The 21,760-nt window shown below is 36.7% G+C and overlaps 1 protein-coding gene across 3 annotated transcripts in view; it reads left to right on the forward strand.

Moving 5' to 3' along the window:
* The window catches only part of ANK2 (ankyrin 2, neuronal), a 583,270-nt gene that overhangs the window by 489,418 nt on the left and 72,092 nt on the right, over positions 1–21,760 (forward strand). For all 3 annotated transcript variants that reach the window (XM_011948367.1, XM_011948368.1, XM_011948366.1), the window contains 4 exons: positions 2,021–2,119; positions 3,044–3,142; positions 12,128–12,200; positions 20,299–20,443. In XM_011948367.1, the coding sequence (XP_011803757.1) occupies positions 2,021–2,119; positions 3,044–3,142; positions 12,128–12,200; positions 20,299–20,443 (416 nt within the window). The remainder of the gene's footprint in view (positions 1–2,020; positions 2,120–3,043; positions 3,143–12,127; positions 12,201–20,298; positions 20,444–21,760) is intronic.

Here is a 21,760-nt window from a genome sequence, read left to right on the forward strand (position 1 = left end):
TTAATAAAAATGGATTCCTTGCTTTAAAAATGTAAACATATAAATTAACTTTACTCTGTAAACTCTCATGATGTGGTATAAAAGATTTGGCAGAATGAACTTGTTTTATAACTATTCATTGCTTAAAATTAGAATGAAACCCTGTTACAGCAGCTTGGGACAAACCAGACCTGGTTAATCATATATTTAATTTGTGAAGAGGGTTTAGAACAGCACATGAAAATAAAGACGCTGAAGATTATAGAGCTCTTCGATGAGGAAAAAAAAAAAAATACACACACACCAAGTGTTTGCTAAAATTTTCAAAGCTAGAAAAGAAAACATATTCAAGAGCAACTTATCTGATCCTTCATCAAACTTGAAATCTTGGCCATTTTCATTTTTCAAATGAGAAAACTGGGGCTTAGAGAGGATTAAGGGTCTGCAAATAATTGGTAGCACTGGGTCTAGAGCTCCTGGCCAGATGGGCCTATGACAGTGGATTAAGAATCAACCAAATGTTTATGTAAACACTTTTGAATTGCTCCAGACTTCCCTGGCAAATATCCTCACTGGAGATTTCAGGTAAAGGTTAGATTAAATCAGGGCTGGGGAACATTTTTGTGGCCACAATGTCCACTGATCTATTGAGGGCAAGAATGTTGCTTTGGCATTATTAATTTACATATATTTATAGAGAATTTACATTTATTTATATATTATAGTGATATTTTATTAATTTACATGCTAAGTTATTTAGCACATAGTGTGTGATTAGTGAAAGGTGTCGAATGAATTAACTTGGCTGATATTAAAGAGATGAACTAAATTCAGTGGATTTAATGGATGTGAACACAATGAAAAGGAAGAATTTTTATGAAAAGAAGTATCACCTAGTGTATTCTCCTTAAACATCCGTGGATTATTTGATTTGACAGCAGAGTCCCTGTAATAGCCAAAGGCTTCCTGGAGTCCCTGTAATTGATTTATATTTTCAGGTTTCCTGGGGTCATCCCATTGTAGGGATTTATAAGGAGATGTAAGACTTCCAACATGACAGAGCTGAGGATGTGCCACACTTAGAGACACTGAGGTAGACCCTGATACATGTGGGCATGTTCCTATGGGCAGACAGAGTGCAGTGAATTTATAGAAGAAATTATGTAGCATCCACATATATAGTAGACAGGACAAGCAAGTATGTATGTTGCTCACAGGGCAGCAGTGACATTGGATGAAAGGGATATGTACACTTAAAAGCTTAGAGTATGAAAGCGCCACTCAGAACTTAGAGCCCAGGACAATTGGGTCTGAAACATATAGATAACATTTTATGAGAAGTGAAGCAGGTGGATTTTAATAAATAATAGCCATTGTCTGGTAGCCATTTGGCTGCCATGGTCTTCTGCACAGGATCTGAACCTCGCCCGATTGTGGGGAAATTACTTAACTTTCTTATTTTCAGTTTCATCTTGTCTGAAATGGGGAGAAAAGCTGTTCTTGGAAAGGAATGTAAGATTTAGATTTACTTTCAAAGATTTAGAATCCCTAAAGCTAAGCCAAAGGTTAATAATTGGGAGCGTCATGATGAACAAGCAGTGGTTTATATGACCCTCTGCAGCCTTCAGTTAAAAACAATTTTACTCTTGTTTCCCAGGGAAGAAACCACAGGGATAACGCTCTTTCTTATTTTAAATCTCTCCTCTCAGCTCAGATGTGAGCAGAAGTTGACTGCACCCACCCCCTTCACCTTCTTAAGGGAGCCCTCCTTTTTAATGCTAATTGGTTAAAATGTATTAATAATTATCATTTGGAGTCTGTTAAGTTTGTTTCATCACCTGGTCTCTTCTCTTTGCTTAGCAGACCATAAGATGTGAGGGAGTGTTTGCTGCTGAGAAATGGGTTGCTGATAATCTTGGGCTCCAAATAAAGCATCTGTGATGGTTTTGTTGTAAATAAGACTATTCAAAATGAAGGTTAACCTAATTTTCCTCTCCCTCTGCAAATCGGGTGCTGGGCCCGCCACCACTGTCCTCCACAGAACGGCTACACGCCTTTGCACCAGGCCGCGCAGCAGGGTCACACGCACATCATCAACGTCCTGCTCCAGCATGGGGCCAAGCCCAACGCCACCACCGCGGTAAGGCAGCCGCCACTGCCCCTCACCACGCTTTCTTCTTTTTCCTCTCTTGACCTGGTGGCTTCGTGTATGAGCTGAGTGAGGTCAGATTCCTCCTCTTTAAATAAGCCCCCTGGACTCTGGAAAGCCCCAGATTTTTGGGCAGACTTTCCAGAAGTCAGTGTGACTTCCCCAGAAGTGCTTGCCCTGGAAGGAAAAGCAGTCAGCCTGACTCTTTGGCTCTCTCTGGAGAGGGGGGCCCTCCTCTTGGACTGCTGGAACGTGCTCTGCTTACAGCTGGCTCTCAGATGTGAGCACGAATTGACCCCCCTCGCCTTCTTAAGGGAGCACAGTAAGGGAGCTGCTGGCTTAAACAAAGCTCATTGGGTTGTGGAGCCATTGAAATGTAAACTAAGCGGTGCAATTAAACGAACTGGGATCCCGAGTGGCCTGGGTTGGATGCAGCCTGAATTGCTTGCTTGTGTTATTTTACTGCACAGTGAGTTTCTGCACAGCTGCAGCTAAATATGTTACCGTGTTCCCTACGGTAACATCTTACCTGCAGCAGATGGCCTAGCCTCTGATAAGGGATGAGTGTACCTGGTACTTGCTAACAGGTTTTGGAGGCGTCGTGAAGCACTTTCTTAAGCGCAATACAATATTTGTAGAAGATATTTGACAACCTTAGGGTTAAAGCGTCAAGTGCTTCTTATTAAAAAGAGCAAGCAGATGCAAGCTTGTTGTGTTACCATGGTGACCTGGGCTATAGTCTGAAGAAGTTACAAAGACAGATTTAGACGTAATGGTAAAAACTAGTGATTTTCCTAAGCTGTGCCTTGTTTTGGAAGGAAATGCTGGCTCATGCAGAGCAGCGGGTGAGCTCATTGGCTCACATCGCAGTCCTCTCTCTTATTTCTCACTCTCTTTCTTTCACTCTCTCCTCAGAATGGCAACACTGCCTTGGCGATTGCTAAGCGTCTGGGCTACATCTCCGTGGTCGACACACTGAAGGTTGTGACCGAGGAGGTCACCACCACCACCACAGTGAGTATAAGTGACTGATTAGCTTCAGCCCTGTTATCTTCGTTTTCAAACTAAATACATATACAGTACTTTTTCACTCACAAGATGTTTGGGGCTTTTAGTTTTGAACTTCTTTTTGTTGAATGTATTGTAGCACATACATAGGAGTATGCAGAAGTAAGTGAATTCACACAAGGAACACAGGGCTTCAGCTTCCTTTACTCAGCATCTATCCCTATAAAATGTGTGAATATAGTTTTATAATATTTAATTCCTTTTTCTGTGACTGGTTTCTTCTTTTCTGGCTCCTCTGCCCTTTTCCTTTAGTTGTGTATGACACCTACCGCTGGCAAAGCGGTAACACACTCCACTGCAAACTTCTTATCTTAGCCAGGAGGTCAGGCCAGCCTCTGGAAAGACCCTGCTCCTCCCAACACTGCGCTCATGACTGGATCACATGAACTCCCAGTGAGAGCAATTCATCCTTACTTTGCATCTTATTTCTGATTATTATTTTTTAATTCAAAAAGAGAACTCCTTGTGCTTACTAGGTAAATTGTGCCTGTATAGTAAAAACGTATATTTTTAAATTTTTTATTTTCTCTGTTTTGAAGACAACTGCTGACTCTCCATGACAAATCAGTGATTATTACTGGCCTCTGGTAGAGAAGCTCTAGAAGAGTAAAGACCATGATAATACTGAGTCCTAATGCTCCTGTACCATTCAGTGGGAGCAAAGTTTAAAGGAGGCCTCTTGAGAGGGGGCTCCTACCTGAAAGTGGAAGTGCTGTTACATTTGCATTTATTCACTCACTCACTTTCTACTTTAAGCATGAATTAAAGAATAGCTCTTTAATTTATCTTCATAAAGTAGAAAAGTAGAGGAACAGTAAGACATGAGAAGCTCTTCAAAGACAGTAAGACCACAAATGAATAAATAATTCTGAAGGAGGTTCTAGTAAATGCTCCAAACTAAAAATGCATATAGAGTTTGAAATGCTTGTTTTTTTTGACAGATGTGAGGAAAAAGAAAGGAATTTTGTTCTTCAGGCTGACAGTACGTTCCTGTTGACATACATCGAAGTGATGGAATACAGTTGGTTTAATGTGCAGTTTTAAGCAGAGTGGCCTATGATTTATTAATGAGCTTCAAGACACAAACTGAATTTAGATGGGAGAGAATAGCACTCCTTGTCTTCTGAGGCAAAATCTTAAAACCTTTGGCCAGTGTACCACAATATTTTTAAAGATTTAAAGTATAGCTTTATAAATTATATAAGAGAAAAACAGGTCTTGTCACTGCCTGGCACCATACTTGTAGGTCACTATATTTAATAGTTTTTTCTTACTTTATGATTTCTTATACCAGGAATATCTTCATATTAAGGGCCTACACATACATGCCACTTCATTTAATATCTTTAAAACAATGTGTACATCACAATACATGAAGCCTCTAGTGGCAAAATTGGCCAAGCACACCTGTTCTGCCATTAGAAGTCATGTTTTCTCTCAACTTTATTAGCTTTTCCCTGCTCTGGGAATAATGTATGTTTATTTTACCAAGTTATCACTAGATGGCAAGCTTGTATCTCTTGTTATCTTGTACCTACTTTGCTTCCATTCATTTCATTAACTGATTTATTCCTTCATTATTTCCTGGGCATAAAATATGTGCTAAGTTCTGTGCTAAGTGCTGAAGAGTTATCAGTGGTGAAAACATTACTCCTTCCCACCAGCAACTTCAGTGTCATGAGAGTAGAGAACGAGAATCAGGCTTGGTAAGAAAATAAATTCATATTTTATACAACAGAACTATGGAACTTATATGTCTGGTTTCAAAGAGATCTTGGGTTTGTAGATATTACTCAGGTGAATGACTTCAAACAAAGATCTCTATTTAAAAAGGAGCAAATAAGCATTCTCTGGTTGGTCTCTAAATACTGTAATTGCTGTCTCTGAATAAGTTCTCAGTGTCCTTGTCAGAAGTCAGAGACAAGATCATCTCTCTACCACATCTAGCTCTGGAGAAGACAGGGGGATGAAAATTCCTTTTAGAACCCTCTGTGAGCTTTCTTTTCTGGTAACTATTATTCTCTACATTCTGTAGCTGAGCATTGCTCCATCAAAAGTCACTATACTTAGAATTCAAGTTTCTAGGTGAAAAGCCAATAAAATTAGAAAACATAACAGCATTTCTGCTTTCAGTTAGGACACTAAGAAATCATTGTCCACATGAACTAAACAAGTAACTCTGTTATCTAAATGGATAGTTTTAGTGGTTACATGTTTTGATGCTGGTCTCTCTTCACTGTCTGCTGCTCTTTCAATTGGTTTCTCTTATAATTGTGATCTTAATTGTTTTGTGAAATGGAGTTTTGGGGTAAGGATTGGAAGAAGAGACTTATTCTCATCTATTCTGAGAGTCTTCTTACAATAAACTTCCTCTCTTTGGAAAGAGATTTTCAATCATTCTTTTCCCACATAATATTTTGTCCACACAATGTGTTATTAATGATATTAAAAAACAGTAATATTTAAGTTTTAAAATATGTAAGGCATTGAGGGCAGATCTAAGCTTCAAATTTAGGTTGTCGGGTTTTAAATCCCATGTTCTTAACCTCTCTCATATAACTGACTTTGGTTTTGCTGAAAATAGCTTAATAGGAATTTTGTGAAGAAACTGTTTTCACTTAATTTTCAACAGAAAGAAAAACCACTTAAATAGTGCTCTTTATTGATTTTTGTGGAGTTTCACATTCAATATCATTTTCTAAAATCTACAGTCACTAAAAATAATTTGAAACTACTGATGATAGTGCAATAGACAACTTAATAGTTAAGTTAAATTAAAAAAATGTTAATGTTATTATCATCGCTTAAATGCAACAGTTGCATTACACCTGCACAACTGACATATTAATTTAACATGAATTGGATTTGTGTGATGTGCCATATGAGCAACCATGTAGTCCTTTTGATCGAAGGAAGTTTCCTTTCCTATTCTTCTTTTTGAGTTCTTTACCTGGAAGTATGAATAAAGTCATCGTGTAGAGACCACAGTAAGACAGTAGTTTGTAAAGGAAAAACCACTTCTGTAGAAACTTCTGAGGCATTTCGGAATTGTGGTTTGTTTCCTTAACCTTTGCTTTTCTAGCTTTACTTTGTGAGATGCAGCAGGGAATATGAGACAGTTTAGCATTCTCCTGGGATTACAATCACTATATGTTTGCCAGAATGGATATCAGAATGGTAGAGACACATTTTTGGCGACAGAAGCCAGCAAGCCCAGTTCACTAATGCAGCTTGGAAGAACTGTGACATATGACTCACCCTTCAACTAATTGATCAACCATCATCAATTATTTCTATTATTTGTATAATCTTAAAGTGATTGTATTTTATGTTGCATATAATTGGTATACAGACCATAAATTACTGAATAAGTTAGTAAAATAAAAATATTATCTTATTACTTGATCATTAGGGAATATTTAAGTAAACTGCAGAAAATGTGAATATTCTAAGTCCTAAATCTTACCTGGTACCACAGGTCAGTTAACATGAAAATCAGGGGAGGAGGGGATAAAGAGGAGTTGTCTAATGGGTACAAAAATACAGTTAGATAGAAGGAATAAGATCTAGTGTTAGGCAGCACAACAGGCTAACTAGAGTTAACTAAAATGTGTATTTCAACATAACTAGAGAAGTGGATTTGGAATTTCCCCAGCTCAAAGAAATGACAAATGTTTGAGGGGATGGATATCCCAATTACCCTGATTTGATCATTATACTTATGTTTATATCAAAATATCACTTGTACCCCGTAAGTATGTACAACTATGTATACACAAAAATTTAAAAATTTTAAAAATAGGAGCCCTAAAAATGGCAATACAATAAATACTTGTAAAGTCGTTTGGCACCTTTTGAGGCAGAGCCAAAATGATTCTGCAAATATAGGTCATCGGTTAGAAGTTAAATTGCCATTCTTGCACAAACAATATCAATACATATTATATTATGTATATATACATGCTATAATGTGTATGTTTATATGATATTTATATGTCCTGTGTACTTTCCTGTTCTTTCTTTTTTTTGGAGACAGGATCTCACGCTGTTGCCCAGGCTGGAGTGTAGTGGTGCTATCATGGTTCACTGCACCTCAGGTGATCCTCCCACCTCGACTTTCAGAGTAACAGGGACTACTCGGGAGTAGTAGGTGGGCAGGTGCCTTGGCCTCCCAAAATGGTGGATCATTTGAGACTAGCCTGGACAACATGGCAAAACCCTGTCTCTATAAAACAACACAAAAATTAGCCAGGAGTGGTGGCACTTTAAAAAGCATCTACCCTAGCTTTTCTAGAAAAAAAACCAGTATTCACATAATATTCAATTTAGTTATTAAAGTTATATTAATATGTGTGATTGGTATAAATATGTTTAGAAACAAAAACAAGTTTAGCTTGAACTTTACTGATGGAAGCCATGGATGTGGGCATTAAAAGGTGGCATCATAACCAAGATTACTCAGTATGCTGTAGTGGCTTAGTGATTATGTGATATAAATGCAATTGTTGACCAGGAGGATTGCCTGAGTGAGGGTTGGCTAAGTGAAGATCAGTTAAACACACAGTTTCTTTTGCATAGAACAAATCAGATATTGACTACTATTTGTAAAGCAGAATGTTAAAAACTCCTACTTTATTTTCTACATTTTTCATATCGTGATTAACAATATAAATTCATTATTAAATCTCTCTTCCATCTATTACATACTATTTCTTTTGCCATATTATCTAATTTAATTATGTCCCATTAATCTTGTACTTAGTATCCTACTCATTTTAACTTCTAAAGTAGTTTCTAATCTTGACCATAGTATATTGGATTCTGTGGCTGAAAGAGATGTCCATGATAATTTCATTATAGCTTTGTTCTCTATGTACTATTCAGAGGTAGTTGCATAAAACCGTGTTTATGTTTAAATAATCAAGTTTTCAAAGGACATTTTGTTTAAAAGGAAAATATGTATTCATTTCTTGTTACATTATACATATGTAGGACTACTTATTTGCCATCCATTCAACAAATATTCACTGATGGCCTTCTAAAGGTCAAATACCTTCTCATGTATAAATGGTATTATATTTATGACACTGTATATAGAGGCCATTTTTAATATCTATATAGAAAAATATCAGTCACCAATGTGATCACAGTGTATTACTTTTTCTGTTACCACATATATTTGCTGATAATTCTGATAGCATTCAGTTACCAAACTGAAGTAGATTATTATTTCCACTCTTACAAATAAGTACAAAGAAAATATAATCCCATTATCAGCACCTGAAAATAGAAACTGAGATGACCAGGCAATGAAATTTAATCATTTAAAAAGTATCTCCAGCAATTGTTTTCAAACAGAGAATTGTCTCCTTATGAAATTTTACTATGAAGGACAAATACTCTAAAACATTTCTGCAGAAATTAACTTTCTAATACAGTCTAATATAGTAGACATCCTTTCACATTTTTAAATATTCCCAAAAAGTGGAATAAAGGCCAGCCGCAGTAGCTCACATCTGTAATACAAGCACTTTGGGAGGCTGAGGTAGGCAGATCACCTGAGGTCAAGAGTTCAAGACCAGCCTGGCCAACATCGTGAAGCCCCATCTCTACTACAAATATAAAAATGAGCCAGGCGTGGTGGTGCACACCTGTAATCCCAGCTACTCGGGAGGCTGAGGCAGGAGAATCAAGCCTGGCCAACATGGTGAAACCCCATCTCTACTACAAATATAAAAATGAGCCAGGCGTGGTGGTGCACACCTGTAATCCCAGCTACTCGGGAGGCTGAGGCAGGAGAATCGCTTGAACCTGGGAGACGGAGGTTGCAGTGAGTTGAGATCGCACCATTGCACTCCAGCCTGGGCAACAAGAGTGAAATGACATCTCAAAAAAAAGAAAAAAAAAAATGTTGAATAAGATGTCATAGTAGGGTAGTCTCTATGTTATATTTTAAATGCAAATCATTTTCCTGCAATTTATACACTTTCCCTAATACATGAAAATGAATCTCAAATTGAGCTACACAATAAACCTACCTAAGGAACCTTTAAAAAATACCCTGGTCCCTATTATAGTGGGCCCGATCCCTATGGATTTTGATTTAATTGGTCCATGATGGGACCCAAGCAACAATATTTTTAAAATTTTTTCTAATAATTGTAATATGTAGCTATAGTTGAATACCACTGATACAGAACATAGGCTATAATTTATTGGTGTTAAATTTCTAAATTAAAATTTATAATAAAGTAATAATCAAATGGTATATTATAGTCTTTTTGAGTTTGTTCATTCAACAAATATTTATCAACCACCACTATTCTCCAGATTTTTGGAAGGATACTTTTGTTTTTCCTGCAGCATTTAGTTTGCTTTCAGTGAATAAGACACTGAATAAAACTATTTAAACATCTCTAGAAATATGCAGGCAAGCTGAATTTACAACCCTTGTCTCCAGTGGTGCCTTCATGTGAGTAGCAGGAGACTTTCTTTACTTTCTCTGTTTCTTCCTGTCTTTTAACTAAAATTCCACCCAAAGACAATCCATTTCATCATGATGTGGATTTTAAATTTATTTTTTGCATAATTTGATATTACCAAGTTTTTGATATACTTTGAGAAGCTCCTGCTATGTTTCAGGTGCTGTGGAAACAATCTTCCTCTTAAATGACTCACACTCTAGTGTGGGGGCAGATAAGCAGAGAGGGCACACACAGTGCATAGTGTATGACACAGCACACACGATGCTCTAGGAGTACATAGCAGCAGATAAACACAGTTAAACAAAGACATTCACTGGGGAGGATCAGGGAATGTTTCTCCAAGAAAGTCACATCTAACCTGAGCCAAGAGAAGAGGGGAAAGGAGATTTCTGGTAAATGAGAGAATATGTGGAAAAACTCAGAGGCATGAGAGAATATGACCTGTCAAAATAGAGGCAGCTCAACACGATTGTAGCATGGAATGAGAGATGAGGCCTTGCTACCTCTCCCTCTTTACTGAATCACAGGGCTCTTCTGAGCCAGTTTAGTCAGTTTCCTGAAGAAAATGAAGAGCCACCAAAAAGCTCATGCAGTATCACATTATGATCACTTCCCCTTAACACACAGATATTATATATGTATATAGTCAGAGTTGCTCAGTGAAATTTGGTTAACCAGTTGAATTTCTTTGTAAATATATTTGAAGTTATCTACTGCTTTTGGAAAGAAAATAATTGATGATAGGTTCATTATAGCCATTCAAACAATTCTCTAATGTCTATGTCAAAGCTTAAACAACTAGACAACCTATTTTTTGTACTTTGGTAGCTTTAGTTGAAGATGTTACTCTTATGTCAAGGGATTCATTTTCTTTTAAAGTTTCCATGACAGTGTCAATTGATTCCCTTAATATATTTTCACTACAGAAACTGAAGGTTTGAATTTGAGACTCAATAGTCTTTAGGTGATGCTCAAAATCATGAGATTTGGATTTTTATGTTTTTTGGGGGTACATACGTCTTTTATTTATCTATTTTAGTTGGCAAATAAAAATTGTACATATTTATGGTATACAATGTGATGTTTTGATACATACACACACACATTGTGGAATGGCTAAAGCAAGCTTATTAACATATCTATTACCTCCACATACATATCCTTTTTTTGTGATGAGAGCACTTAAAATCTACTCTCAGCAATTTTCAAGTATACAATACATTGTTATTAACTGTAGTCTCCATGTTTTACAATAAATCTCTTGAATTTATTTCTCCTAACTAAAATTTTGTATCTTTTAACCGACATCTCCCAAATGCTCCTCCCCCTTCCTTCTCCAACACCTGGTCACCACCAGGTGTCTATTCTCTGCTTCTATGAGTTTTTTAGATTCCACGTATAAGTGAGATTATGCAGTATTTGTCGCTATGTCTAACTTCTGTTATTTTGAAAAATCACTGATACATTTCATGTCTAAAATAGTGCCAAGCATGCAGTAGACATTCAAAATTTTCCTTGAGTGCATGAATGATTATAAAAGTCCAGAGGCTCTTCACTTTTAAGATGCATTTAATACTGAGTTAAAATAATCATAATAAATTATGCTAGCTAATATTTATGGAGTGCCGCCATATGCCAAGCACTATTTTTAGAGCTCTTGCATATATTACATCATTTAATCTTCATAACCATTTTATGAAGTACTTTTCTATCCTTTATTTATTGTTGAGGAAATTGAGGCACAGATAGGTTAGGGGACTTGCTAAGGCCTTATAGGTAATAACTGATGAAGTTAGAATTTGAACCCAGGCAGCTAACCTCAGTTCCTTGTCTCCTAACCTTACACTTTACATTAGGAATGAAAGGCAGTGGATTGACAACCTTGGAGTGCTATTGCGTAAGGCAAATAAGCAACAAACCAGAACTGTAACCCAGTGAAATATTAAAGAGATGATTTGATTCTCTGATCCCAGAAAAGATATGTCATATTTTCTGCCCAAATAGTTTATATCTTTCATTATTTACAGCTTCTTTTCTAATGGCTTTGCTTTTAATACATTGCATATGTTCATTGCTTCTTTTTAAAGCTTTTCTGGAAACATCGCTTAGTTCATTTTAGGGAAGCTTTGAAAACATCAATCTGCCTTCTCAATACAACTAATTATTATTAATAATACAATTGCTAAAGAATTTATTTTTCAAATGAGAACTCAAAATAATGAACTGTCTCTTGTACAACTTCTCTGGCGTAAATGATCATTTATCTTCAAAAAGAACAAATGAGTTTTCATGAAAGCAAATTTCCAAAATACACACGGGGGAAAGATGCCGTAGTCAAGGCTCAATGGCTTGCTGCTGCTGTTGAGCGTGGCCTCCTATGTGATGCTTTTCATCTTTTGTTTACTTTTGGTTTCAACTTGAACATTAATGATTTTTGTTTCTCCAGACTATTACAGAAAAACACAAACTAAATGTTCCTGAGACGATGACTGAGGTTCTTGATGTTTCTGATGAAGAGGGTAAGACTTCTATTCAATCTTCTATGACACCTGTCATGTTCTTACACAAGGGCAAGTCACCCTTTTTTTTCAGACACCAAGCTGGTTATGTGGATGACAGAATCTTAACATTTAAAGTCACTTTTTCACCTTTGTTTTAATACATTTACTTTTGCCGTGGCAGCAGGGGCCAAGGGGCAGTTCTGATTAGTATATTTTTTTCTGGTATTATCTCCTTTTCCTAGCATTATAATTAATGGCTATTAAATAATATGACTGGAAAAGGAGAAAAACTGGAAACTGGCCATGTGTTAAAATAGCTATATATTAACACAATTGTTATTAAATATGTTTGAATTATGTTAAAAATCTTTTTTTATTCAAATGCCTTTAAGTAAAGACTTTAAAGTATATTCCATCAAGGAGTGTTCTTCTTCAGCCAAGAAATCTCTGTATTCTGGTTGGTTCATAGGTACAGAATATATTTTAAGCCCAGAGGAAAAGAGCCTTAGAGAAGGTTTAAAAATAGTACAGCAGGAAGTAGTACAAATTCAACAGAAGAATGTATTATTTAAGTCAGAAAATATCCCCCTATAATTTTAGAGTTGATAAAAAATGATCTCAGGCAATGGCTTCCTAAGTCCCGGGAAGTCTGCTTTCCTAAAAGGAGCAGTGGGGACTGCCTGGAGTGGGTGTGTGACATTGGGCTAGAGCTGGAGATGGGCCAGTAGGGTGTCCATCTCCCTATCTCTACTTCAACTAGAGTAGCTGACTTTTCTTCATTTTGTATTTTGAATTTCCATGTAATATTCCACTTGGACCAAAAAAAAAAAATTTGCTACTAAAAAATCATGAAAGCAGCACATACAATTTTTTTAAGCATTTTTTATGAGGAGATAGAAAAAAGAAAGAAAAAAACCACGCAACCAAGTTTCAATAGTGCAGCAATTCATCCACTGTACATGATTGAAAAATTACTGCCATATATGTACATGAAAGTGTATGTTTGAAAAATTATTGCTATTAAGAATGGCACTAGCTTTAATGCTAATTGCTTTTACAGAGAAATATTAAAGATGTTTCTTTAGGTTATTCAAGATAAAATCATAAGATAAAACTTTACATTGAGATGTCCTTATTTAGAACCAACCTGTCGAATCACCTATTGGTAATAGGTATTGAGTTTTCTCAGCTTTTATAAGAATTTATGACAAGAATGAACAATTGTTGGATCAATGTATTATTCTGCGTAAATTCAAAGGTATTCCCAAAGCCAGCAGTTCCAAATATTTAGTATAATTTTGTGTTCTATCTTGCCAACTAGTTCTCAGCATTCCTATATGCATATCATATTTTGTTTTGTGGGAGCATCTTTCTTATCTTTACTTGTATGTTGAACAGCTCTTAAACAGTTTGGTGACCACTTTATTGATGGGGAGGCACTTAGTGATTCAGGTACCCTTGGAGGAAATTTTTGGAGTGAAAACTTTTCTTTGCTTTTAATTTTTCTTAGCTGGATAGAACAACTTGCTTAAATCTGTGTGCCTAACACTAATCTGTTTCTTTTGAAATAGCATGTGTAACATGAGTGGAATTGTATATGTGTGCATTTGAGTGTGCGGATTTTATTAACTTAGAAGCTTAAAGTCATGAATTGTTTGTACTGTTAATGATTTTGCAACTATTATTGAGACCTGTTAACATAATTATAATCTAGTGAACATTATATAAATATTTTCCACAACTAGTATCTTTTCTTAGAATATAAATTTAGAGAAAAGTAATTCTTTTGTTAGTTGACATTGAGCTAGCATGAACATAATAATAACTAAGTTAGACCACTTGAAATAAATGCAGTTTATATCACCTTCTGGGTTGATGATATATTTTAGGTGTGATTAAAAATATAATAATAGTTATATGATTTTTAAATATAGCTAAGAATAGAAATAAAGTAACATTTAAAAATTGTTTAGGGTGAATTTGGCATATAAGGAAAAATGAATAATGTAAGATATTTTATCTAGTAAGAAGTTTCCAAAGTACATGTGGTACCACTTTAAGCAACTCTATTACATGAAAAATTAAATTTATAAATCAGATAAATTGAATAGTGATTATTTAATTTTAAAATAGCCCTTTATTTACAAAATAATTGCTGGAGAATTCTATTAGTTAATTCATTTAAAGTATTTAATATTGAGTTTATAAAAGAAATTTATACAAAATAACCTCTCAGATCTGCCTATTGTATTAAATGAGATGAATTATAACATTCTGTACTTTCATTATTAAAAATGTTATATATTAAATATTACTGGTGATAAGAATTCTTGGTTTGTGAAGAATATTGGCGAATGACCAAGATTATCTTTTGTGGTAAGAGAAGTCCATTTTTAGAAATAGCCAAAACTTAATAATATTTATTTCCCAGAAGAAAATTCAAGTTGAATAATTTTCATTTTCATGTAAAGGATCTGTTTGAGTACTGATAAGTAACTTTTTCATAGAAAGAATTAGTGTGAAGGAAATTGGCTGGTTGACATTGCCAATGCCAACCCTTTAATGTTTTGTGAAGTTAATATGTTTTTATAAAACCTGCTATCATCCACGTGGACAGAATGCAGCCACATGTGTTTGAAAATTATTAGCTAATCCCTGTTTTCTCTACAGTCTATTGTTTTATTAGTAGCAATAGTATATCGATACCCAAGAAGAGTATTCAAACTCTTGCCATTAAGAATGCCACTATGTTTAATACTAATAGTTTTTAAGGATAAATATTAAAGACATTTCTTTAGGTTCTTCAAGATAAAATCATAAGGTAAGACTTTACATTGAGATATTCTTACACTCAGATATCCTATCAGGCTAACTTGCTGTATACATATTAAAGTAATCCACAATATCCACTCATGAATCCAATTAACAAATAGTGAATGTGATGTTATTGTGTGGAAAACTCTGTAACTGGTGCCACAGTGGAATCAAAGGTGAGCATGAGGCAGGCCTTAGGAAGCCTATATAGAGAAATAATGTATATATTAAAAGCAGCATAATGGAAGGCACTGTGTTGTCAGGTTTTCATATCCACTTGGGGAGATCAGGAGCTACGTATACTTAACACCGTCTCATGAACATGCTGAGAAATGAGAGAGTAATAACCGGGTGCATAGATTTTAGGGATTAGATAAGGAACAGTATGGGAAAATCTTGAGATAGGAAAGTACAAGAGAGAGACACAGAGTGGCAGAATCCTGCGGTCATTCGGTTTGCTGATGCATGAAAACGTACCGGGCTCAGCTGTGGACTGTTTGAATTCTTTGCTGAAAAGCCTGGGAAACACAATACCTTAAAGATTTCAATTAACGATGAAAACATTTAAACCTGTTTTTACCAAGATTTAACCAGCAGTGGTACATAGAAGGAGTTTTTTTGGGAAGAACCTGGAAGGAAGCAGAAATCTAAGAAAAGAGAAAGCATTTACTAAACCTCCATAATGCTAGGTACATGTCTCATTTAATCTTTATACCATCCCTGTGACACAGGCTGTGGATACCGTTCCATAAATATATATATTTTTTCGGTTAAGGAAAGGCTTATTTTTGGAGAATGAGGCCTAGAGACATTAAGTAGTTTGTTCAATGGCACGCAGCTATTAAGTGGTGGGTGTGGAATCAAAACCTAGTATGAAAAGTATTGTAATAGCACAGCCATGATATAAATATCATCCTTGTGGAAGAACATGGCCGTGAAATGCAAGGAAAAGACAGAAATGGGAATTCAGTCTAAGAGAATTATAGCATCCAGATTTAACGAAAGATGTGAAGGTAATCCTCTAAGTCTTCGCAGGATCATGAGTTGATCCCTGTCTTCACTGACTCAGCTTCCCAGCCATAAATGATGAGGTGGGGCTCAGAGATTTTGGCATCTGTATAACCAAAATGCCTATAGAATTGTGACTTATGTATGCCTTATTCTCATGAATTCATGAGTAAGTGGCTTGTGCATATATCTCTGCTAGTACTCTGGAATGATGTGTACTGGTAATCAAGAGAACTCCAGACTGGCTGAGTGCTGGGATGAAATATAGAGGCGCCTTCTCCTTTGATACGCTCACTTCTGTTGTGAACACTTAACACTTAGTGGGGCTCTTCCTCTCAGGTTTCAGCCCTTTTTCCATGTCTCAGCAGGCATAATACTTGCTTGAGAGGGAGTGGGTTCTGTAATGTTTCAGAGAATCTCCTTGCCAGCGTTGTGTGGGGTTGTCAGGAAGGGGAGCCATTCCACCTTTTTTTTTTTTTTTTTTTTTTTTTTTTTTGAGATGGAGTCTTGCTCTGTCACCCAGGCTGGAGTGCAGTGGCGTGATCTTAGCTCACTGCAACCTCCATCTCCCAGGTTCTCCTGCCTTTAGCCCCAGAGTAGCTGTGACTACAGGTGTGTGCCACCACGCTAATTTTGTTATTTTTAGTAGAGACTGGTTTTCACCATTTTGGTCAGGCTGCTCTCGAACTCCTGATCTCAGGTGATCCACCTGGCTTGGCCTCCCAAAGTGCTGGGATTACAGGCGTGAGCCACTGTGCCTGGCTGCCATTCCACTTTATTTAAGTTATTCCCATGCTATTGTCACCTGTGTCCTACAGGGGTTAAATGTACCACTCACCGTCACTGAGGAATCTGTGTTTTCTGGGTACCAAAACATCAATTGTACATAAAAAGCCTGCAGTACACTGATGCTTCACAGTTAGTACAAAACAGTTTTCACAAAATTGTTTGGAAACATTGGATAATGAAACAACAAGAAAAAGCTAAGTCATTAACCTGGGAATCATCATTCTATTAAGTGAGTAAATAGGTAACAATCGGAAGGAAGTTATTCCAAGTGTAGGAAATAATAAAGAAATTCATTTTAGGTTTGTTCTATAATGTTAAAACTAAAGGTTGCTTTGGTTTTGTTCTGTTTTCACATTGAATAAGTAAGTTGAAACAAAGAAAGTATATAATGATTCTCTTAAAGCTGTCTGAGTTGTACAAAATTCTTTCCAAGTCTAATGGCACTCTATTCAAACAAATAAGAGCTAAAGCTTTTAATCTGAATATTATTTTAAATCATCTTTTCTCCCCACTTGGCTTGGGCAAGGAAGTAGTTGTGCTAGTTGCTCATGTAGGGAATTTTCAAAGAGAAGCATATTGACAAGGGGATGGGTAAAGATGATGAGTTCTGCTGTGGACATGCTAAATCTGAGATGCTTACAGAAAATTTAGATGGAGAAGTCCAGAAGGCAATTGCAATATAGATACAAAGTTCATGAGAGAGGTCTGGGACCAATACAGGTCTGTGTATGGTTATTGGACCTCTAAGTCCATGTGATAATATGTGAAATAAGAAGAAAGGGCAGATGGAAAATATCAACATTTAAGAGAAGTAGAGACAGGGAAGAAAGACTCAAAAATGTAGGGGGAAGACCAGGAGAGATTTGTGTCAGAGAAATCAAGGAGAATAGTTTACCAAATAAATCACTTCTCAGCCACTGATTAATTGCTGAAATCAGCAAACATCTGCTTGATAAGTTTAATTGTTAACAAGGAGGAGTCAGAATGTGAAATAAAGAAGGTCTAAGAGTTTGGGAAAGAAGCTACCATATTTCAGAGATCACAGAAATATGGATATTTTATCCATGGAACGGGAAAGACCTCCATAGAATCTGTAACAGAGGAGAGAAGGTTGAAAATGAAGGGCCTAGCAGGCAAGGTATCTAGGAAGATGGGAGGGGATGAGGCTTTGGAGGTAGGGATGGGCCAGCTTTACACTAGCAGAAATCTTCTCACCCACTAAGGGAAGCAAGAAAAGTATTTCAGGGGCTCACTAAATACATTTAAAGCTTTGATTTGTATGCAAAATTTTCCAGTTATAGACCAACCTGGGTAATTTTTTTCCAAGTGATTTTTCACATTCCGTTAATTTCTGCTTGCATTCACTTTCCATCTTTTACTGCTGGTATGTATTACTGAATAGCATGATTTACATACAACTAACTGTCTTTGAGAGAAATTTTACATAGCACTGACAAGATTAGTCCCCAGAGAGGTGACTTTCCAGCTAACGCCAACACTGGGATAGGATTTAGACACTGCTTTCAGCATTTAGGGACTTTGCTTCTTTGGGTCGTTTCTCACTGAGACATAATGAAGATATTGGCTATATACCTAGGGCCACCATAGGTGTACATAAAAATGCTAAAAATTCACTTTAAGTAGCACTGAACCTAGCAGCTGCCTCAGGCCGATGGCATCATAACAAAACCATCAAAATGCACAAAATAAGGGAGAACGTAAAGGACATTCACTCATGAACTCAGTGTAATCAGAGGTGGTTGTTTGTTTGTTTGTTTGTTTGTTTTTTGAGACAGGGTCTCACTCTGTTACCCAGGCTGGAATGCAGTGGTGCGATCATGGCTCACTGTAGCCTTGACTTTCTGGGCTCAAGCAATTCTCCCACTTCAGCCTCCCAAGTAGCTGGGAATACAGGCGCATGACACCATGTCCTGATAATTTTTAAAAATTTTTAGTAGAGACGAGGTCTAGGTGTTGCCCAGGCTGGTTTCAATCTTCTGAGCTCAAACAATCCTCCTGCCTCAGCCTCCCAAAGTGCTGGGATTACAGATGTGGACCACTGTACCTGGCCGGCCAATCAGAGGCTTTAAATTTTTGTCTTGTCACCAGAGTCATAAAATTTTGATATATTTGATTAAAAATATACTCTTCAAATGTCCTTCTTTCTTCTAATAGGATTCTATTCACACAAGAGAGGAAGGCTGGGTTCTTCTAGTTGATTGGCATGTTCTACCTGATCAAACACTGTGCCTTGCTCCTTCAGACATGGAGTCATTCCAGCCAAACTCTCTTATTTTTACCTTTCTCACCTTTTCTTTCTTCACCCTTATAAACCTTCCTCACCCTACCAAGGTATAACAAGAGGGAAAGATAGATGGGAGAAATAAGAAAATTTGAAATGTAGGCCCTATTTTATTAAGGAGTTTTATGCATTTTTAAGAACCAAGAAGTTAAAGCTTATTTTGAGTTGTGTTCATTCCCTGTGACCATCTTGGCTGCTGAGAGACAGCAGTGAGAACTGGCAAATTAGGAGAAGCAAGATGAAATGCAAAAGCAAACAGACTCTGAGGAGGGACAGGATGCTCGAACCTGAGTAGTATTCAGAACTTGGTGCTGGAGTTTTTGGGAGAAGGGGTGGGGTAGGAACCTGGGGGAAAGAAAGAGTATATAAGCAGACTTTTTTTTTTTTTTGAGATGAGTCTCACTCTGTCACCTAGGCTGGAGTGCAGTGGTGCAATCTCGGCTCACTGCAACCTCCACCTCCTGGGTTCAAGCAATTCTCCTGCGTCAGCCTCCTAAATAGCTGGGACTATAGGTGTGCGCCACCACACCCAGCTAATTTTTGTATTTTTAGTAGAGATGGGGTTTCACCATATTGGTCAGGCTGGTCTCGAACTGCTGACCTCAGGTGATCCCCCTGCCTCGGCCTCCCAAAGGGTTGGGATTACAGGCCTGAGCCACTGCAGCCAGTCAACTTTTGGTTTTTAAATAATCTTTTTGGCTTTTTGCAAGGGATCCATAATATGCAGCTTGCACTGTGCTTGTATTATGTGACAGATTCCGTATTCAACCATCCCCTTCACCTTTTCATGAAAAAGAATAGATGTAGTCTCCTGAAATGTTAATAAAACTCATATTTTTTTCTGAAAGTGATGTAGGCTTAATCCTAAAGCAGACTATGCCTATGTTTTGATAAATCTATAATTAGAATTCATCTTAGAAGTTTTTTCTCCTAGAAGTAAACAACAAGGGATATCCAAACTTAATATTAAAAGAATTAAAATTCAAGTGATTCTTCTCGGTAAGTACTAAGAAAATGAATCAAATGTTGTATCTCTAAGTTTTAGCACTGTATAGTTGTTTGCTGGTGTTCTGTGTTCTAGTGTGCAGTGAAGTTTCATCAATATCAAGGCAATGATGTTGATGCATTTCACAATCATGATCATATTTTGTAGTTGACATACATTCAGCAAGTAATCCTGCTTCTTCCTCTGATTGTTTCAAGGTGATGACACAATGACTGGTGATGGGGGAGAATACCTTAGGCCTGAGGACCTAAAAGAACTGGGTGATGACTCACTACCCAGCAGTCAGTTCCTGGATGGTATGAATTACCTGCGATACAGCTTGGAGGGAGGACGATCTGACAGGTATCTTGTAAAGCTTATACTTGATGTCAGCCAGAAATATCTGCAACATATTTTTTATGATGATGATAAAAATGTAGATGCAATTATTGAGCATTTCATAGGTACCTTGTTAATCTCAGCATTTAGAATATTATGTTATTTCATTGTCCAACAACTTTAAGATATGCCCATTTTAAAGAACAGAAAACTGAGGCCTAGAGAGATAAAATAACTTGGTAAAATCAAACAACTAGTAAGAAGCAAAACCATCATAAATAAGAGCTCTCATCATTTAAATGTGGCGTTTTTCATCACTGGCCACTTTTTTCTCAAATTAAAAGAACAGTTTTGCCTTATAGACATACTGAGCGGCATCAAGACACTTTGAATACTCTCCTGCCCCCACTTTTTTGTTAGGAACATAGTTTCTGTGAATAAAATATGTTGTGCGGCTGAATTAAAAAGAAATACATTCAGACATGGATGCAGCTGAAAACCATCATTCTCAACAAACTATCGCAAGAACAGAAAACCAAACACCGCGTGTTCTCACTCATAGGTGGGAATTGAACAATGAGATCACTTGGACACGGGAAAGGGAACATCACACACCGGGGCCAATTATGGGGAGGGGGAGTGGGAAGGGATGGCATTGGGAGTTATACCTGATGTAACTGACGAGTTGATGGGTGCTGACAAGTTGATGGGTGCAGCACACCAACATGGCACATGTATACATATGTAACAAACCTGCACGTTGTGCATATGTACCCTAGAACTTAAAGTATAATAATAATACTAAAAATAAATAAATAAATAAAAGTTTTATTGAAATACAAAAAAAAAAAAAAAATACATTCAGAACAAAACTGCCTGAAACTGACTTTTCATGAAAAAGAATCCGAACAGAATCCCACGAGAGCCTGGATACAAGAAACAATCGGAGCAAAATCTGAGGGAGCTCAGCGTTAATAGACAAATCTGGGAGGTTTATATAATATTCTGAGATATATAATCAGTGTTACTTTTTGTTATTATTAACTAGTACAACTGGCACTTTTTTGTGGGTGCAAGTTAGGTAATGACATCCTGTGGTTCCTCATCGAAAGTATGACTGATAAGTTAGGCTTGAATATGGATGTCATAGCTGGGTGCAGTGGCACATACCTATAGTCTTAGCTACTTGGGAGGCTGAGGTTGGAGGATCACTTGAGCCCCAGAATTCACGTCCAGCCTGGGCAACATAGCAAGACACTCTCTTAAGACAAAAAAAAAAAAAAAAAAAAAGAGTAAGTTTGTCCATGTAGTGTAATGTGTTCTGCTAATAATCTCAGGTTT

This window comes from Colobus angolensis, unplaced genomic scaffold, assembly GCF_000951035.1.
Source record: "Colobus angolensis palliatus isolate OR3802 unplaced genomic scaffold, Cang.pa_1.0 Scaffold279, whole genome shotgun sequence".
Lineage (NCBI taxonomy): Eukaryota > Metazoa > Chordata > Mammalia > Primates > Cercopithecidae > Colobus > Colobus angolensis.